We start from the raw sequence: 19504 nt of genomic DNA, 5'->3' as shown, positions 1-19504 counted from the left end.
ATGTTTATCAAAACTATAATTACTACACTCTCCCACTAGCCCCCGTCCCCCCTCTCCCCCACCCTTTGTAGTTGAGCCACTTGTGGTGCCACGGACATGGCTCTTGTTGCATTCCCCTGTGAAACCATCTCTCCCAGCAGTATCCAAAATGGAAAATCTGTTGGAGAAAGACATGGACCAGGGGACTCCTACACTCTCTGCCTAGTGCTTTTATTTTCTGTCCATCCATTCTCTTTCTGCCTGTGCGCTGTTTATCTAGGGTGTGACCACCTCACTATATGTGCTATCCATGAAGATCTCATCCTTGCAGATACCCCACAGTGACTCCAGGTTGAGCTCCAGCTCCGAAACATGGATTTCAAGTAGCTGCAACTGGAGAAACTCCCTGCACCCAGTTGCTTTGCACACTGGAATGTCACACATGAGGAGCATTCCACTTGGCCAGGCTGCCCTGCCGTGACTTACCCTTAACTCACTCCCTTTACTTTTATCTCCTCTAGTTTAGGGAATATTAAGGACCAAAGAGATATTTACTAGGTCCTACTTACCAAGGCTGCCACTCTTCTTCCTGAGAAAAGGTAAAAAATGAAAGAATCACCTCCTTCCCTCTTCACCGAAATCCATCTCTCACCAAACTCCAACTGAAGTACTCTAATGCAGCCCAAAGCAGCACTCCAGTGCAGACAGTCCTTATACCATCAGCAAATGTGAACAGTTTCTCCTTGTTTTAAAACATTAGGTGCAGGTACAGCAAGCAATTAGGAAGACAAATGGCATGTTGGCCTTTATTACAAAGGGTTTGGGGTATAAAAATAAAGAAGTATTGCTGCAATTGTACAGGGTTTTGATGAGACTACATCTGGAATACTGGGTGCAGTTTTGGTCTCCATATTTAAGACAGAATATATTTGCACTGGAGGCAGTACAGAGAAGATTAATTAGATTGGTCCCTGGGAAGGGAGGGTTGTCCTATGATGAGAGGCTGAGTAAATTGGGCTTATATTCTCGAGAGTTTAGGAGAATTAGAGGTGATCTCATTGAAACCTACAAAATTCCGAGGAGGCTTGATAGGATGGACACAGAGATTGTTTCCATTGGTTGGGGAATCTAAAATACGGGGTCGCAGTCTCAGGATAAGGAGCCGATCATTTAGGACTGAGATGAGGGGAAATTACTTCACTCAGAGGGTTGTGAATCTTTGGAATTCTCCACCCCAGGGAGCTGTGGATGCTCAATTGCTGAATACATTTAAGGCTGGGAAGAGACAGATTTTTAGTATCTCAGGGAATTAAGGGATATGGGGAGTGGGTGGGAAAATGGTGTTGAAGCCCAGGTTAGCCATGATCATACTGAATGGTGGAACAGGCTCGCTGGGCCAAATGGTCTACTCCTATTTCTTGTGTTCTTCTGTCTACCTTATCTAAACCTGTCCTAATCTTGTACCCCTCTATCAACACCCCCCCACCTCAATCTCCTTTGCTCTAAGGAAAACAACCCCAGCTTCTCCAACATAACCTTGTAACTAAAATCCCTCATCCCTGGAACCATTCTGGTAAATCTCCTCCGCACCCTCTCAAGGACCCTCACATCCTTCCTAAAGTGTGGTGACCAGAACTGGACACAATACCCTAATTGGGGCCTAACCAGAGCTTTATAAAGGTTCGGCATATCTCCCCTGCTTTTGTATCCAATACCTCTGTTTATGAAGCCCAATCCCATTTGCTTTACTAACTGCACTCTTAATATGTCCTGTTACCTTCCAAGATCTGTCCACATGCACCTCCAGATCTCTCTGTTCCTGCACACTCTTTAGCATTGTGCCATTTAGTCCGTATTGCCTCTCCCTATCCCAAAATGCATCACCTCACACTTCTTTGTGTTAACTTCCATTTGCCACGTGTCTATTTTGCCAGCCTATGTCCAGTTGCATTCAATGGATCATCCGATTTCAGAAGCCTTAATTTTGTTAAAAAACTTTTTATATGGTATTTTGCCAAACATTTTCTTCAAATCCATATAAACAGCATCCATTAAGGAGATATTTCAGAATACCCAGAAAAGATACTTTGCAGTGGGAAAGAATGATGCTATGGGGAGGATTGACCATCCGTGGTTAATTAAGGAAGTTAAAGATAGTATCAAATGGAAAGAAAAAGCGTAGAATTCCGTAAAGATGAACGGCAGGTCAAAAGATTGGACAGAATATAAAGAACAGCAAAGAATTACTAAAAGATTAATAAGGAAGGAGAAATTAGAGTACGAGAGAAAATTAGCTAGAAGCATAAAACCAGATAGCAAGGGTTTCTACAGGTATTTAAAAAGGAAAAGAGCAAGTAAGGTGAGTGTTGGTCCTCCAGAAAGTGAGAGTGGGAAACTAATACTGGAAAATGAGGAACTGGTGGATGAATTGAACAGATCCATTGGAGATGAGAAGAACGAGAGGTGATCTTACTAAAACATAGAAGATCCTGAGGGGACTTTGCAGGGTGGATGCTGAAAGGATGTTTCCCCATGTGAGAGAAACAATGGAGGGGGCACAGTTTAAAAATAAAGGGTCTCCCATTTATGATAGAGATGAGACAACATTTTTTCCTCTCAGAGGGTCATGAATCTTTGGAACTCTCTTCCCCAGAGAGCAGTGGAGGCTGGGTCAATGAATATTTTTAAGGCAGAGGTAGATAGATTTTTGACTAACAGGGGAGTCAAAGGGTATCAGAGGTAGGCAGAATGTGGAGTTGAGGTCACAATCAGATCAGCCATGATCTTATTGGGTGTCAGAGCAGGCTCAAGGGGCCGAATGGCCTATTCCTGTTCCTAATTCATATGTTAGTATACTTGTATTGCATTCCCTACATCAGCCTCTCCGTTACTTTATTAAAGAATTTAATTTGCTTCATCAAACATGATGTGACTTTTACAAATCCGTTCTGGCTCTCCTTAATTAACTCAAATCTCTCCAAGTGCCTGTTATTCTTTCTCACTTGAAGAATTCCCCTGACGTGTATCACACACACTCCTTTTTTTGTTTCATCATATTCTCTATCTCCCTCGGCAGCCAAAGATCCTTAGCTTTGGTTCCCCTTCCTTTCACATTTTTTGGAATGTACCTAGCCTGTACCTGAAACATCTCCTCCTTAAAGATCCCCCATTGCTCCATTATAGATTTTCCTGTCAGTCTTTGGTTCTATTTTACTCTGGCTTTATCCCTCCTCATCCCATTGAAATTAGCCCTTTTCCCATTTAGACCATCTTCTTTAGGTTGTTGCTCGCTCTTCTCCATTATTAATCTAAACGCTATGATATAATGATCACTCTTATCCAAATGCTCCTCCACAGACACTTGGTCCCTTGGCCTACCTCATTCCCAGCACCAGGTCCAGCAATACCTCCTTTCTAGTTGGACTGAGAACATACTGATCAAGGAAGTTCTCCTGAACACATTTCATAAATTCTTCCCCCTCCTTAACCTTTACTCTAACATTATCCCCATCGATACTTGGATAATTAAAGTCCCCCCCCCACAAATATCACCACTCTGTAGTTTTTGCCCATCCCTGTCATTTCCCTGCAGATTTGTTCCTCTATCTCTCTCACTATTTGGATTCTATAGAATACCCCCCGTCATGTGATCATCCCCTTTTTGTTTCTGAACTCTAACCAAATGGATTCTGTCTTTTCCCCCTCATGGACATCCCTTCTTTCCAACACGACAATCTGTTCCCCAATCAGTACTGTCACCTCAGCTCCCCTTTTTCCCTCCCTATCTTTTCTGAACACTTTGTATCGTTGAATATTAAGCACACAGTCCTCATCAATTTTTAGCCACATTTTCACTATTGTCACTTTTTCATATTCCCACAGGATTATTTGTGTTTGTAGCCCAGTAACCTTATTTTCTACACTTCATGCATTACTTTGTGTATGCCTCTGGTATCAGAATCCTGTAGCACTGTGCAACTGCGTCTGGCACCAGATCAATGTAGTACTGTATGACCGTATGTGATATCTGAACGGAGACGTACTGTGTGCCTTTGTCTTGTATCAGACCCCTCTAGTTCCTTCTACAGCATTTTCCAAAGCCCCGACCACTACCACCTCAAAAGACAAGGGCAGCAGATGGGAACACCACCACCTGTGAGTTCTCCTCCAAGTCACTCAACATCTTGATTTGATATGTTTTGCTGTTCCTTTACTGTCGCTGGATCAATATCCTGGAATTCCCTCCCTAACTGCACTGTGGGTGCATCTACATCACATGGACTGCAGCGGTTCAAGAAGGCAGCTCAGCACCACCTTCTCAAGGGCAATTAGAGATGGGCAATAAATGTTGGCCCAGCCAGTGACCCCGACATCCTGCGATTGAATATATTAAAAAAATGTCTGCACTGTCTCTGGTATCAGACTCTTGGATTGACTCTAATGTATTTCATGGTATCAGGACCTTCTATTACCATGACTGCCTTTCTCAGCCTCCTGTAGTACTATGCAACTGTTTCTGGTATCAGAACCCTGTGGTACTGTGCAACTGTCTCTGGTATCAGAACCCTGTAGTACTGTGCGACTGCAGTGTGACTGCTTCTGGTATCAGACCCCTGTGATGCAGTGTGACTGTCTCTGCTAAGAGCCAACTCTGGTGTTTTGTGACTCTCTCTGGTATCAGCTCCCTGTGTACTGTGTGGCCGTGTTTTGCATCACACTCCTGTAGTAATACATATCTCTGGTTGGTATCGGACTGGTATCAGAATGTTAATAGTATCAGACTCCTGTTTTGCTGCTATTTTGTCTAGCCCAGAATTAGAGCCCTGTAGCAATGTGCGATCGGCTTTTTGTGATGGTTCCAATCTATCCCAGTCCGTGTCACCCACTGTAGTGCAGTTCATATCCCAGTCCATAATCCCAATTTGTATCCCAGTCTATATCCCATTCTATATTGCAATCTATATCCCAGTCTATATCTCAGACTGTATCCCAGTCAATAGTCCTAGTCTGTATTCCAGCCCTTATCCCAGCCTGTACCTTAGTCAATATCACAGTGTATCTCCATTACTAAAATCCAGGCTTTATCCCAGTCTATAACCCAAATTGTAGCTGAACTTGTATCCCAGTTTGTAGTTGTAACTCTGTCCTGTGCTTGGCAGGTTATTACTGGTAGCTGTAACTCTGTCCTGTGCTCGGCAGGTTATTATCGGTAGTATATTTGATGTGGTTTGGACGATGATTCGCCCGGAGACGTCATTCGGGATTAGTGTACTTCGTGCACTGCGACTGCTCAGGATTTTTAAGGTCACAAAGTAAGTACGGATGAGAACAGTGACAGGTCTCAGACCCACACATATTGATGTTTGCTCCTCCTACTGATTCCCCAACATACTGGCACTTTCTGTCCACTGGTTCACACACACTGGCACCACCTCCTCAGTGTTTCCTCACACACTTATGCTAGCTTCAGCTGTATACACACACAGGCACCAGTTTCTCACTAGAGGCTATGATAAGGTAACCATTGTTGAGGCATGGCTGCTAGGCCGTTACTCCAGATTTATAATATCGCCAGTAAAGATTGGGAAAATGGGAGAGTGAGAGGAGTGGCATCAGTGATTAAGGATGAAATCACTTCAATGAAAAGAGAGAATAAAATGGGGGGTGAGCAAGTAGTGGAGACTTTATGGATGGAATTAAGAAATAGAAAAGGGTTTCAGTCAGTAGGGGGAGTTGTGTACAGGGCCCCTGATAGCAGCTGTGAAGTGGTAGATTGTATAAACACAGGGATTAGGCAAGCATGTAGTAAAGGCAGTGTGGGTTTACTGGGGGATTTTAACTTCCATAAAGATTGCGGTAACCAAACAAACAATTGTTAGAAAGGGAGTGAATTTCTAGACTGTGTTCGGAGTCACTTTCTGCAGCAATATGTCTCTGAACCAGCAGGGGGCAGGTCATATCAGATTTAATAATAAGGAATGAGGCACATTTCATGAACAGCCGGATGATGTGTGAACATTTATATATTGATATCTTAATATAATAGATTCAATGCAGTGTCTGAAAGGGGGAAATGTGGAACAACCATTAAGACTCTAGCTTTAGCTAAGGCTGGCTTCAATTGGATGAGACAGAGACAGTCCACAATAAACTGAGCAAATCTGTTAATGGGGAAAATGACAGAAGATCAGTGAGAGGTGTTCAAAAAAAAAATTTAATGTGATACAGAACCAGTTAATACCCCTAAGGGACAAGAGCTCTACTTACCCAAAAATACAGCCATGGAAAACTGAGGAGGTAAAAGACAACATAAAACTAAAAGAAAAAGCAGACAAAATTGCAAAAAATAGCACAGACCCTGGTGAATGGGAAAGATACAGCGAAGAGCAATGAATATCTAAACAGATAGTGAGAGGCACAAAATAAAACTTGCAAGGGAATTAAAATCAACACAAAATCCATTGGCAATCCTATGAGGAAAAGAGGGTGGTCAGGAGGAATGTGGGATACTTGAAAAGTGAGCATGGTGATATTGTCAATGAAAGTAAGGAAATGGTGGGCATGTTGAATAATTATTTACCCTGCATCAATATTTATAGGAGAGGAAGTGGTCAATATATCAGACATCCCAAGGGAACTAATATTGAATCAGGGACAGGACCTCAACATTAATGTGTTGTTTGATGTTGTATGAGCCTGCATACCATTGTAATGTAAAGGTACTAAGCAGAGCCAGAGTTAATGTGGGACTGGAGAATAGCACCACCACAGTATGATGTATAGAGTCACATGGTAATAGACTGTGAGAACAGTCCAGAAAGAACACTCTGGAAGCAGCATGCATGGAGAAACAGCACCATGTATGATAGTAACATGGGATCTGTAAATAGTTAAAAGTTAACAATAAAGGGTACATGTTTAAATATATAAGTCTCAAGATTTCATCACTGAGATTCCTAAAGAACACATATTACAACATGGTTGGCAACAATGGGATAGCAGCGCTATCAGCACAGTACAACAAGGTTGGCAGTTGGTCCCTTCTACAAGACATTACATCAGAGACAGTACCATAACCTGACATGGTGATCTGTGCTGATATGAAAGGTGGCAGCATGAACCTGGAACAGTATCCCAAGGTATGAAAAACTCAAAGCTACTGAAGCCTAACTAGAGAGATGTGCACCTAAGAAGAAAACTTGAAGAAAAAGTTGAGGAAGCTTTACTACAGAGTTGGAAGTGAAGAATCCACCAGAGTGAGCAGAAATCCATTACAGAAATCATAAGCACCTGAGTTCATGAAATGGTGAGCAAAAATGCAAAAAAAAAGCCGTACTTGCATTTTAAAATAGGTGGCGGTCTCAAGGGCTCAGCATCTAGAGGACAGCTGAAAGAGAGCAGCAAGTATAAAACAAGAGCTAAAAATAAAACCTGAAGAAAAGTCTGGTAGAGTTAAGTAGAGAATACTGTGGAACACAATAAGAAAAAAAGAAAAAAAGCCTGCAGAGTTTCAGAGAAAGGGAATCCTTTTCAGTTGGGTTCATGTCTTCTTGCACAGCGCAAAATGCAAAAATCTTAGTTTTAAAAGCATTCTAAATTAGCAGGAAATAGCTTCAAATACTGACTCTGCCAAGGGCAACATGAGACCCCAGAGAGAGAGAGCAATTCCCAATAAAGTGCCAAGGGCAACAAAAGACTCCAGAGCGAGGGAGAGAGATTGCAGTGCAGAGTGAACAGATGGCTGTGAATGAAGGAAAGCTATCTGAGGTAGTCAAAAAGAAGAAAAACATGCAAAAACTAAATTAAGCTATTCTTCAGGAAAATGTTCGCATCAGAGTTGAACTGGAAGATTTGAAATGCAATATTCAAGCTGAGTATATACCTTTGAAAACAAACAATAAACTGAAGTCTCCAATGAACCAAGCTGTTCAAGTTCCGAACAAACAAATTTTAGAGATGAGAAAATAGTGACCCTCAATTCAATAGTTGGCAAATCAAAGCAAGAGTTGGAAAAACTCAAGCAAATGTACAACCAGGCAAATCAGCAGCCAGAAAAAGCATGCAGAGAAGAATCAGTTTATAGCTATGGAAAGACATGAAGAACTATAAAGGACATTCAATATTACTCCAGAAAAAGCTGTGATGGAACTATCAGTAGCAACAAAACAATGCACTCAAACCCAGAGTGAGCTGGCAAGAGGTGAACAAGACAATACACATCTGAATAAACAATTGATTGTCCTTCAGGATGAATTGCAAAAGGAATGCGTAAGTGTAAAAAATTTATGAGGGGAATAGATAGAGTGTACAGGATAAAATTGTTTCCCTTGGTGGAGAATTCTAGAACCAGGGGACATAGATGCAAGATAAGTGGCAGAAGGTGTAGGGGGGACATGAGGAAGAACTTTTTTACGCAGAGGGTAATGAGTGTCTGGAATTCGCTGCCCAATTTGGTGGTAGAGGCAGAAACTTTAAACGCTTTTAAAAAGTACCTGGATCTGCACCTAAAGTGCTACAAGCTGCAGGGTTATGGGCCGGGTGCAGGAAGGCGGGATTAGAAAGGCCACCTGGGTGTCCTTGGGCTAGCATGGACAAGATGGGACGAATGGCCTCCTCCTGTGCTGTAACTTTTCTATGGTTCTAACCATTCAGCAACAGGAAGAAATGAAGACTGTCTTAAACAGCAGAGTGGAAGCACAGCAGAAGAGACTCAAGGTGACTCTGATGAATTACAGGAATATCAAAGTGAAACAAGTGAGCTTCACAAAGAAAAGGAAAACCTATTGACAAACCTTCACATAGTCTAAGAATCCTTTAGGACAAAGTTTATTCCTCTGGAAAATTATGGAGAAAAGGAAAATGAATGGAACGTCACTCTGAACAAACTGAAGAACCAGTTGGCAGAGAAGACTCAGCAATGTTCAATATTCCAGGAGGACAGACTGAAGAGCTGAAGTAGCAGTTCAATGGAAAAGAGGAGGCATTGAAAGGAAAAGCCGTCGAACTTTCCAAACTGAGTGGACAATGAGGTCATGAATTGCAACAGATTAAGACTTTGCTGGAGACAGATCTGGCCAACAGTGAATCAAAAATTAAGGATGAGGACAAATTCTGTTGTAGGCAGAGAAAGAAAAGACAGAAATGAGATTGGAAAATGTAAAACTGACACTGAAGCACAAGGCACTACAGGAAAGAGCAGTGGATGTCTCAGATGTACCGAGAACCATTGAACTGAATGAGAAGATTCATAAACTTGGAAGCTGATATGAAAATAAAGTAGCACACAAATGTTTGTCTGAGATTGTGAAACAAGTTGAAATGAACGTTCCATTTGCAAGATGTATGCATCCAGTGAGAACATGGTGGACACGATGGGAAAAGGAAATTTGAATCCACCTTAGGAATGAACGGAGTGAACATTCCCCTTGGAAGGAGTGGGACAAACCCACATTGTCCATGAAAAGCAGATGTGTTGTTAATAAAGAGAAACACAACTTGAAGGAGCAGAAAAAGTGAATCAAATGGACATAGCCAAGTACCAGAAACAGTACAACAACCAAGTGAGACAGACCCAGATGTGGAAGAACTGTCAAACCTCAAGACCATCTGAATTTATAAAGTCAGAGACTTGAGATGGGGGAGCAGGGATAGCAAGTAATGATTGTATTACAAATAGATATATTCCATTAGAAAGAAAAGTTTTCTTTCAAGAAGAAGGTGGGATGTTGTATGATGTATGTGCCTGTGTGCCATTATAATGTAATGGTGCTTGCAAGGCAAGGGTTCATGTGGGATTGAAGCATAGCACCACCCACGGTATAGAGCCACATGGTAATGGACTGAGAGAACAGTCTATAGAGAACACTCCAGAACCAGCCTGCATGGAGGCTACAGCACCATATATGACAGTAACCTGAGATCTATAAATAGTTAAAAGGTTAACAATAAAGTGTTCATGTTTACAATGCAGCTCTCAAGATCTCATCATTAAAACATCTAAAGAACCCAGAGTACAACATAATGTAAACAACATAACAGTGATGGAGAAAATAATGATACTAAAGAGTGATGAACCCCCAGGATCAGATGGGTTCCATTCCTGGGTTTTAAAGGAAGTAGGTGGGAACATTGTAGATGTCTGAACTATAATCTTCCAAAGTTCTCATGATTGGAAATTGGAAAAATTGTACATGTCACTCTTCTACTTATGAAAGGTGAGAGAGGGAAACTGGGGCATTGTAGACAGTTAGCCTAACATCAGTTGTCGAGGAGTTACTGGAGTCCATAATTAAGGATAAGGTGACTGAACACGTGGAGAGTTTTCAGCTGATCAGAGAGAGCCAGCGTAGATCTATAACGGGTGTGTTATATCTGACCAAACTGCTGGAACTTCTTAAAGAGGTGACTGAAGTAATGGACAGGGAAATGTCTCTGATAGTCTTTATATGGACTTTTAGAAGGCATTTGCTGAAGGCCCTCATAAGAAACTGGAAAAACTCAGCAGGTCTGGCAGCTTCGGCGGAGAAGAACAAAGTTGACGTTTTGAGTCCTCATGACCCTTCAACAGAAGGATTCATTGACTTAGGAGCGAGTGGAGTAAAGCTTACCAGATGATAGCTGAACTCTAAGGGTTTAAATCATGAAGAGACATTAAACACACTAGGGTTGTACTCCTTGGAATTTAACTAGTTAAAGGGTAATTTCCTCAAAGTTTTCAAAATATTAAGGAGACCAGATAGAAAGAAACTCATACTGTTGTTTCAGAAGTTTCAGACTAAAGGGCATATTATAAAAATTAGAGCCAGACTCCATTGAGGAGCCAGCTTCAGAAACACTTATACATGGAAAGATTAGCAGAAGTTTGGAACTCTCTTCTACAAACAGCAATGAATCTATCTAAAACTGAGATTGATAGATTTTTGTTATCCAAAGGCCTGGGGCAAAGGGTTACTACATAGAGTTCAGCCATTGAGCAGTCATTGAATGGTGGAATAGACTCAAACAGCTAAATGGTGTACTCCTGCTCCTATTTCTCACACACTGACACCAGTTTCTCACTGGATTCTCAACCACACTGGCACCAGATTCTTGCTGCCTCCCCAACACATGACATCAGCTCCTCGCTGCTTCCTGACAGACACTGAAACCTCCTGACAGACACTGAAACCAGCTCCTCGCTGCTTCCTGACAGACACTGAAACCTCCTGACATACACTGAAACCAGGTCCTCGCTGCTTCCTGACAGACAGACACATGCTGGCACCAGCTCTGTGTTTTTTATGATTTCCTCTGTGCTGTGCTGATCTCTGTTAATGCCCTCACTTGTTGTTTCTCAGGTACTGGGCCTCTTTGCGGAACCTGGTAGTTTCCTTAATGAGTTCAATGAAATCCATCATCAGCCTCCTCTTCCTCCTGTTCCTCTTCATCGTTGTGTTTGCTCTGCTGGGAATGCAGCTGTTTGGTGGTCAGTGAGTATCACCTGCACAGTTTGTTCGTTGATAGATCAGCCCAGCTTGGTCCACTCTACTCGCTGTTTTAATTTTAAGATGTCGAAATGCAAGATGTGATTGTTTCATCACAAGGGCTGCATCAGACCATTTCACCTCTTCATTTCCACGGCAGATTCAACTTTGAGGATGGGACGCCGCCAACCAACTTTGACACCTTTCCTGCAGCAATCATCACAGTGTTTCAGGTATGAGGAAGCAGCACATTAAATCCGAACCATAACCATGTGTGAATGGTGAGATCAAAGAGGTGAGAGAGAATTGCAGAAGGAAGCAAATGTACAATTCGGGAATTTGGCTGATGAACAAAATTCTCCCTTTGTGTGTAACACTTGTGTTATATACGTGTAGCCAAGTAACACCAGGACAGTGAGTAGTGATGATATTTAACACTGGACAGTGAATGGTGATGATGTGTAACACTAGTCAGTGAGTGCTGGAGATGTTTAATACTAGCTAGCGAGTGGTGAAGAAATTTAGCACAAGACAGTGTGTAGTGAAGATGTTTAAAACGAGTCAGTGAATGGTGCAGAAGTTTAACACTAGACAGTGACTGGTGAAGATGTTTAACACTAGGCAGTGAGTGGTGAATGTTTTTAACACTGGACAGTAACTGGAGAAGATGTTTAAAACTATACAGTGACTGGTGAAGATGTTAAACAACAGATAGTTTGTAGTTAAGATGTTTAACACTCGTCAGTGATTGATGAAGATGTTTAACACTAGGCAGCGAGTGGTGAGAATGTTCAATACTAGATATTGACTGGTGAAGATGTTTAACACTAGGCAGTAAGTTGTGAAGGTGTGTAATGCTGGACAGTGAATGGTGGAGATGTTTAACACTAGCCATCAAGACATGAAGATGTTTAACACCAGTGAGTGAATGGTGAAGATGTTTGACATTAGACAGTGAGTGGTGAAGATACATAATAATAGTCAGTGACTGGTAAAGATAATTTGCATGAGCCAGTGAGTGCTGAAGAGGTTTAAGACTAGAAAATGAATGGTGAAAATATTTAACGCCAGACAGTGAGTGATGAAGATTTTTAACACCAGATAGTATGTAGTGAAGACGTTTAACGCTCGTCAGTGAGGGATGAAGATGTTGAACATCAGATAGTATGTAGTAAAGGTGTTTAACACTAGTCATTTAGTGGTGAAGATGTTTAACACTAGACTGAGAGTGGTGAAGTGGTTTAACACTACACAGCGAGTGAAGATGTTTAACACTAGTCAGTGAGGTGAAGATATTTAGCACTAGATAGTGAGTGGTGGAGATGTTTAAAACTAGTTAGAGAATGGCAAAGATGTTTAAGACCAGTCAGTGAGTGGTAAGGATGTTTAACACTAGTCAGTGAGTGGTAAAGAGGTTTAAGACTAGAAAACTAGTGGTAAAGATGTTTACGCTAGACAGTGAGAGTTGAAGATGTTTATCACCAGTCAATGAGTGGTGAAGATTTTTTAAACTAATCAGTATGTGGTGAAGATGTTTAACACTAGTCAGTGACTGGTGAAGATATTTAATACCAGGCGGTGCCTGGTGCAGATGTTTAACACTAGTTAGTGACTGGTGAAGATGCTTAATACTAGAATGAGTGGTGATGATGCTTAAAACTAGCCAGTGAATGGCAAAGATGTTTAACACTAGTTAGTTAGTGGTGAAGAAGCTTAGCACTAGACAGTGACTATGGAAGATTTTAATATCAGACAGTGAGTGATGAAGATGTTTAACATTAGGCAGTGAGTAGTGAAAATATTTAGCACTAGACAATGACCTTTGAAGATGTTTTAACAGTCAACAGTGAGTGATGACGATTTTTTGCATTGATCAGTGAGAAGTGAAGATATTTAACATGAGGCAGTGATTGGTGAAGATGTTTAACATGAGGCAGTTTGAGGTGAAGATGTTTAACACTAGACAATAAATATTGAAGATGTTTAACACCAGACAGTGAGTAGTGAAGATTTTTAACACCAGATAGTATGTAGTGATGACGTTTAACACTCAGTGAAGGGTGAAGATGTTTCACACTAGTCATTTAGTGGTGAAGGCGTTTATCACAATGAGTGTTGAAGATGATTAACACCAGACAGTGCCTGGTGAAGATGGTTAACACCAGACAGTAACAGAATTACCTGGAAAAACTCAGCAGGTCTGGCAGCATCGGCGGAGAAGAAAAGAGTTGACGTTTCGAGTCCTCATGACCCTTCAACAGAACTGAGTTCTGTTGAGTTCTGTTAAAGGGTCATGAGGACTCGAAGTGTCAACTCTTTTCTTCTCTGCCGATGCTGCCAGGCCTGCTAAGTTTTTCCAGGTAATTCTGTTTTTGTTTTGGATTTCCAGCATCCGCAGTTTTTTGTTTTTAACATCAGACAGTGCCTGGTGAAGATGGTTAACACCAGACAGTGCCTGGTGAAGATGGTTAACACCAGACCATGAAAGGTTAAGGAGTGACTGGTTCCCACCTGGAAACCCCATTTCTGCTTCAAACTGTGACCCGGGTGTTGGAACAATGGTTTTTTGCTCTTTACCATTATTTCATTGTTTGATTTCTTCCCTTATTAGATCTGTCTCTGCAGCCTAACTCTTTTTCCTTCAGATTTTAACAGGTGAGGATTGGAATGAGGTGATGTACAACGGGATAAAATCACAGGGAGGTGTGAAATCGGGAATGTGGTCATCTGTGTATTTTATTGTCCTGACTCTCTTTGGAAACTGTATCCTTTTACTGGGTTCAATGTCCTGTTCTCTCTGGTCTTTATTTTATGTGCTTGTCTGTATCCATGTTGCACTCACTTGCTTGGCGCTCTTTCTAAAATATGGACAGGCTGACAAGCTTGCTAGCGTGAGAGAAATTTCTAGAATTTTCTTCAAACTGCATTGATTGCTCACTGATTCAGAGTGCACTGCCTTAAGATTGCTAGTGGTAGAGGCAGCATTGAACTGATAGGCCACAGAGTCATGATAACCATACCATTGAAGGCACCAGTCTTAAACATTGCCCAAAATTAGTTGGAGAATTGACACCTCACAGTCTTGCACCTTTAAGATTGAATAATGTTTTGCATCACGCACTGCTGGAGGTTTGACCTGATAAATGACAAGGGACATCTGAGAGCTCGGTGACTGCTACACCAACTTCTGACTCTTTTATCAAGGAGATGTATGGATTGATAATCAAAAGGAGGAACAATAGAAAAGGAAGTAGGGTGAATTAGAGACAAAGCAGGTTCAAAAGGATAAATAGAAATAAATAGCCACACGGTAGTACCGAACCTGGCTATTGTTGGGTAAAGAGAAAAGCTGTTGAAGTTTTTTGTCTTGCATGCATCAGGACAGATTTTAAAATGAAGACACAATGGAAGGAACGGCCTCTGCTGGTCATAAATTTCAACTATCCTGTTCTGCGATGTGCTTGAAAAGTATATGTGATGGATTTGGTCCATTCCAATTCTCAGTTGTTCTTCGTTGCACAAGCTTCATGCTCTGTAAAAGGGTGTGGTGCTGACCAATCATTGCCCCGGATGGATGCTGCCTGTAGAAATCAGCTTCCGCTCTTGTCACTTGAGATTCCGGGATTTATGCCGGAGTTTAGGGAATCATGATCGACAGGGCCGTTAAAACTCCATGGCAGCCATGCTTCCTGCTGTTTGGCATCTGATCCGACAGTTTGTTAAGCAGAGCCCAGTCCTCAAAGGTTAACCAGGTATTGCTTTGCCACTGCCTGTAATAAGGTGGAACCTTTCCAGTAAGAACTGTCATTGTCTGCTCAGGTGGATAGAGTGTGATAGGACACAGTTCCTCTCTTCCTTAACCCTACTGTAAAGACACCTTGCTGAATGTTTTCTTGGCTATTGCTGTCGATAATCTGGCAAATGCCCAGGAGTTAACAAAGGTACAATAATCACATTTCTCTATTGGTATTACTGTCTGCTTTGAATCAACTGGATCAAACTCCGGAACATAGATTACACAAAAACTAAGGCCATTCAGCCCTTTGAGCCTACAATATGAAATGCAATTCAGTATAATCATGGCTGATTCTCTATCTCAATGCCATATTCCCACTTTCTCTCCATACCCCTTGATGCCCCTAACATCCAAAAAATTATCAATTTCTTTCTTAAATGTACTCAGTGACCCAGCCTCCACAGCCTCTGTGGTAGAGAATACCACAGGTTCACCACCCTCTGAGTGAAGAAATATTTCCTCATCTCAGTCCTAAATGACCTGCCCCATATCCTAAGACTGTGACCCCTAGTCCTAGACTCCCCAACCAGGGGAAACATCCTCCCTGCACCCAGTCTGTCTAGCCTCGTTACAATTTAATACGTTTCAATCAGATCCCCTCTCATTCTTCTAAACTCTAGTGAATACAAGCCCAGTCGAACCAACCTCTCTTCATACGACAGTCCTGCCATCCCTGGTATCAGCCCAGTGAACCTTCCCTGCACTCCCTCTATGGCAACTATATCCTTTCTTAGGTAGGGAGACCAAAACTGCACACAATATCCTAGGTGTGGTCTCACCAAGGCCCTGTATAACTGCAGTAAGACATCTCTACTTCTGAACTCAAATCCTCTTACAAGGAAGGCCAACATACCATTCGCCTTCCTAATAGCTTGCTACACCTGCCTGTTTACTTTCATTGACTGGTGTACAAGGGCACCCAGATCCCTTTGTACATCCACATTTCCCAATATATCACCATTTAAATAATACTCTGCCTTTCTGTTTTTCACACCAAAATGTATAACTTCACATTTATCCACGTTATACTGCATCTGCCATGTATTTGCCCACACAAACAACTTGTCTAAATCGCCCTGAAGCCTCCTTGCATCCCCCTTACAACCTCAGCCAATTCTGTGTCATCAGCAAACTTGGAAATATTGCATTTGGTTTCCTCATCCAAGTAATTTATATATATATTGTGTATAGCTGGGGCCCAAGCACTGATCCATGTGGTACCCCACTAGTCACCTCCTGCCATCCAGAAAAAGACCCATCTATTCCCACTCTGTTTCCGGTCTGTCAACCAATTCTCAATCCATGCCAGTGTATTACCCTCAATCCCATGTGCTTTAATATTGCCCTCTAGCTTCTTATGTGGGACCTTATCAAAAGCCTTCTTGAAATCCAAATACACCGCATCTACTGCTTCTTCCTTATCTATTTTATTAGGTACATCCTCAAAAAACTCTAGTCAATTAATTAAGCATGATTTCCCTTTCATAAACCCATGCTGACTTTGTCTAATCCCGTTAATGCTTTCCAAGTGTTCTGTTACCATGTCTTTCATAATAGCCTCTAGCATTTTTCCCACTACTGATGTTAGGCTGACTGGTCTGTAATTCTATTTTTTTCTCTCTCTCTCCTTTTTAAATAGTGGGGTTACATTTGCCACCCTCCAATTTGTAGGAACTGCCCCAGGGTCCATAGAATTTGGGAAGATGCCCACCAATGCATCCAATATTTCCAGGGCCACTTCCTTTAGCACTCTGGGATGTAGAATATGAGGCCCTGGGGATTTTTCAGCCTTTAAGGCCATTAATTTCTGTAGACTAAGATATGTGTTCAATTCTTCTGCCATTTCTTTGTTTCCCATTATAATTTCCCGTTTCTGACTCTAAGGAACCTATATTTGTCTTTGTTAATCTTTTTCTCTTCATATATTTATAGATACTTGTACAGTCAGTTTTCGTGTTCCCTGCAAGTTTACTCTCATACTCCCTTTTCCCCTTCTTGATCAATCTTTTTGTCCACTTTTGCTGAATTCTAAACTGCTCCCAATCCTCAGGCTTGCTGCTTTTTCTGGTAATTGTATATGTCTTTGGATCTAATACTATCCTTAATTTTTTTGTAAGTCATGGTTGAGCCACCTTTCTGGTTTTATTTTTGCATCAGACAGGAATGAATAATTGTTGTAATTCGTGCATATGTTCCTTAAATATTAACCATTGCCTATCCACTGTCAATCCTTTTAGTAAAGTTGCCCAATCCATCATTGCCAACTCACACCTCATGCCCTCGGAGCTCCCTTTATTTAGATTCAGGACCCTAGTTTCCAATTCAACTTCTTCACTCTCCATCTTAATGAACAATTCTATCATGTTATGGTTGCTCTTTCCCAAGGGACCCCGCACAACAAGATTGTTAATTAATCCTTTCTCATTGCACAATACCCAGTCTAAGATAGCCTGCTCTCGAGTTGGTTCCTCAATGTATTGGTCTAAAAAAACCATCACGTCCACACTCCAGGAAATCCTCCTCCACAGGTTTATTACTAGTTTGGTTTGTCCAATCTATATGTAGATTAAAGTCATCCATGATTACAGCTAAACCCTTATTGCATGAGTCTCTAATTTCCTGCTTAATGCCTTTCCTTACATCTCCATTACTATAGGGGCCTATAGACAACCCCCACCAATGTTTCCTGCCCCTTGTTGTTTCGTTATTCTCCCCAAACAGATTCCACATCATAATTTCCTGAACCAATATCCTTCTTCACTATTGCATTGATTTCCTCCTTTACTAACAATGCTACCCCACCTCGTTTCCCTATTTGTCTGTCCTTCCTAAATATTGAATACCTCTGGATGTTCAGTTCCTATCCTTGGTCACCCTGCAGCCTCCGAAATTGCATCTATATTATAACTGTTTATATCTATTTGCACTATTAATTCATCTACCTTATTGTGAATGCTCTGGGCATTAAGATACAATGCCTTTAGACGTGTCTTTTTAACCCTGTTAGTCATCATAGCTTTATTTTGCACTATGACCCCATTTGTTTCTCACCCTTATTTTTTCTGCCGTCCACTTTTGCTCCTTACTTTTCTGTCTTTTGTTTCTATCCTTTTCTCCCCCCACCTGTCTCCCTGTTCAGGTTCCCATCCCCCTGCCATTCTAGTTTAAACCCTCCCTGGCAGCATGAGCAAACACAAACCACCCCCCCCCCCGCCCCCCCAACACCGACGAGGACATTGGTCCTGGTCAGCCACCAGGGTCATGTGTCATGTTCCTTGATAAGGCGGGAGTACACAGTTGGAGAACTTGGTGCCACAATGTCAGAGGTTCAGCACTTGAGGGAGTGCTGCACTGTCAAGAGCATCAGTACAGAGGGAACGCTGCAGTGTCAGAGGGTCAGTGCTGGTGGAGAGCTGCATTGTCGGAGGGTCAGTACTGAGGGAGTGCTGCACTGTTGAAACATCAGTACTGAGGGAGTTCGACACTTTCGGAGGGTCAGTATTGAGGGTGTGCTGCATTGTAGGAGGGTCAGTTCAGAGGGAGCGCTGAACTGTCATAGAGTCAGTACTGAGGGAGTACTGCACTGTCAGAGGGTCGGTACTGAGGAGCACTGCACTAATGGAGGATAATTACTGTGGGAGAGCTACACTGTCGGAGAGCCAGTACTGACAGAGCGCTGCACTTTGGAGGGTCAGTACTGAGGGAGCGCTGCACTGTCAGAGGGTCAGTACTGAGGGAGCGCTGCACTGTCAGAGGGTCAGTACTGAGGGAGCGCTGCACTGTCAGAGGGTCAGTACTGAGGGAGTGCTGCACTGTCAGAGGGTCAGTACTGAGGGAGTGGTGCACTGTTGGAGGGTCAGTACTGAGGCAGTGCTGCACTGTCAGGTGGCAATGACTGATGGATTGCTGTATTATTATATAGGGAAAACTGAGGTAATGCAGCACTGTTGGAAGTGCTGTCTTTCACATGAGATAGTAAATGGAAGTCCTGTGAGCCCTCTTGGGTGGATTTAAAAGATGCCATGGAAGTATTGGAAAAGAGGAGCTTCCGATTTTGGAAGAGCTCTCCCGGAGTTCCCTGCTGAATATCTATCCTTGAGCCGCCATTGCCGAAACAGATGACCCGGTCATTATCACATTGTTGTCTGTGGAATCTTGCTGTGCCAAATTTAGCTGCCACACTTCCTGCAACACAGGATGACTACGCTTCAGAAAGGATTTCTTTGTCTGTTCATTGCATTAGTGCAGTCTGAGGATGTAAGCTACA

At 42.1% G+C, this 19504-nt stretch overlaps 1 protein-coding gene across 1 annotated transcript in view; it reads left to right on the top strand.

Annotated features, from left to right (window-relative positions):
- The window catches only part of LOC121288931 (probable voltage-dependent R-type calcium channel subunit alpha-1E), a 1066831-nt gene that overhangs the window by 383005 nt on the left and 664322 nt on the right, over nucleotides 1–19504 (top strand). The window contains exons 13-17 of the mRNA XM_041207798.1: nucleotides 5179–5291; nucleotides 11316–11447; nucleotides 11602–11674; nucleotides 14087–14204; nucleotides 15315–15382. Coding sequence (XP_041063732.1) covers nucleotides 5179–5291; nucleotides 11316–11447; nucleotides 11602–11674; nucleotides 14087–14204; nucleotides 15315–15382 — 504 coding nt within the window. The remainder of the gene's footprint in view (nucleotides 1–5178; nucleotides 5292–11315; nucleotides 11448–11601; nucleotides 11675–14086; nucleotides 14205–15314; nucleotides 15383–19504) is intronic.

This window comes from Carcharodon carcharias, chromosome 16 (assembly GCF_017639515.1).
Source record: "Carcharodon carcharias isolate sCarCar2 chromosome 16, sCarCar2.pri, whole genome shotgun sequence".
NCBI classification, from domain to species: domain Eukaryota; kingdom Metazoa; phylum Chordata; class Chondrichthyes; order Lamniformes; family Lamnidae; genus Carcharodon; species Carcharodon carcharias.
Note: the sequence above shows the minus strand (reverse complement) of the source record. Positions and strands in the feature narration are given on the sequence as shown.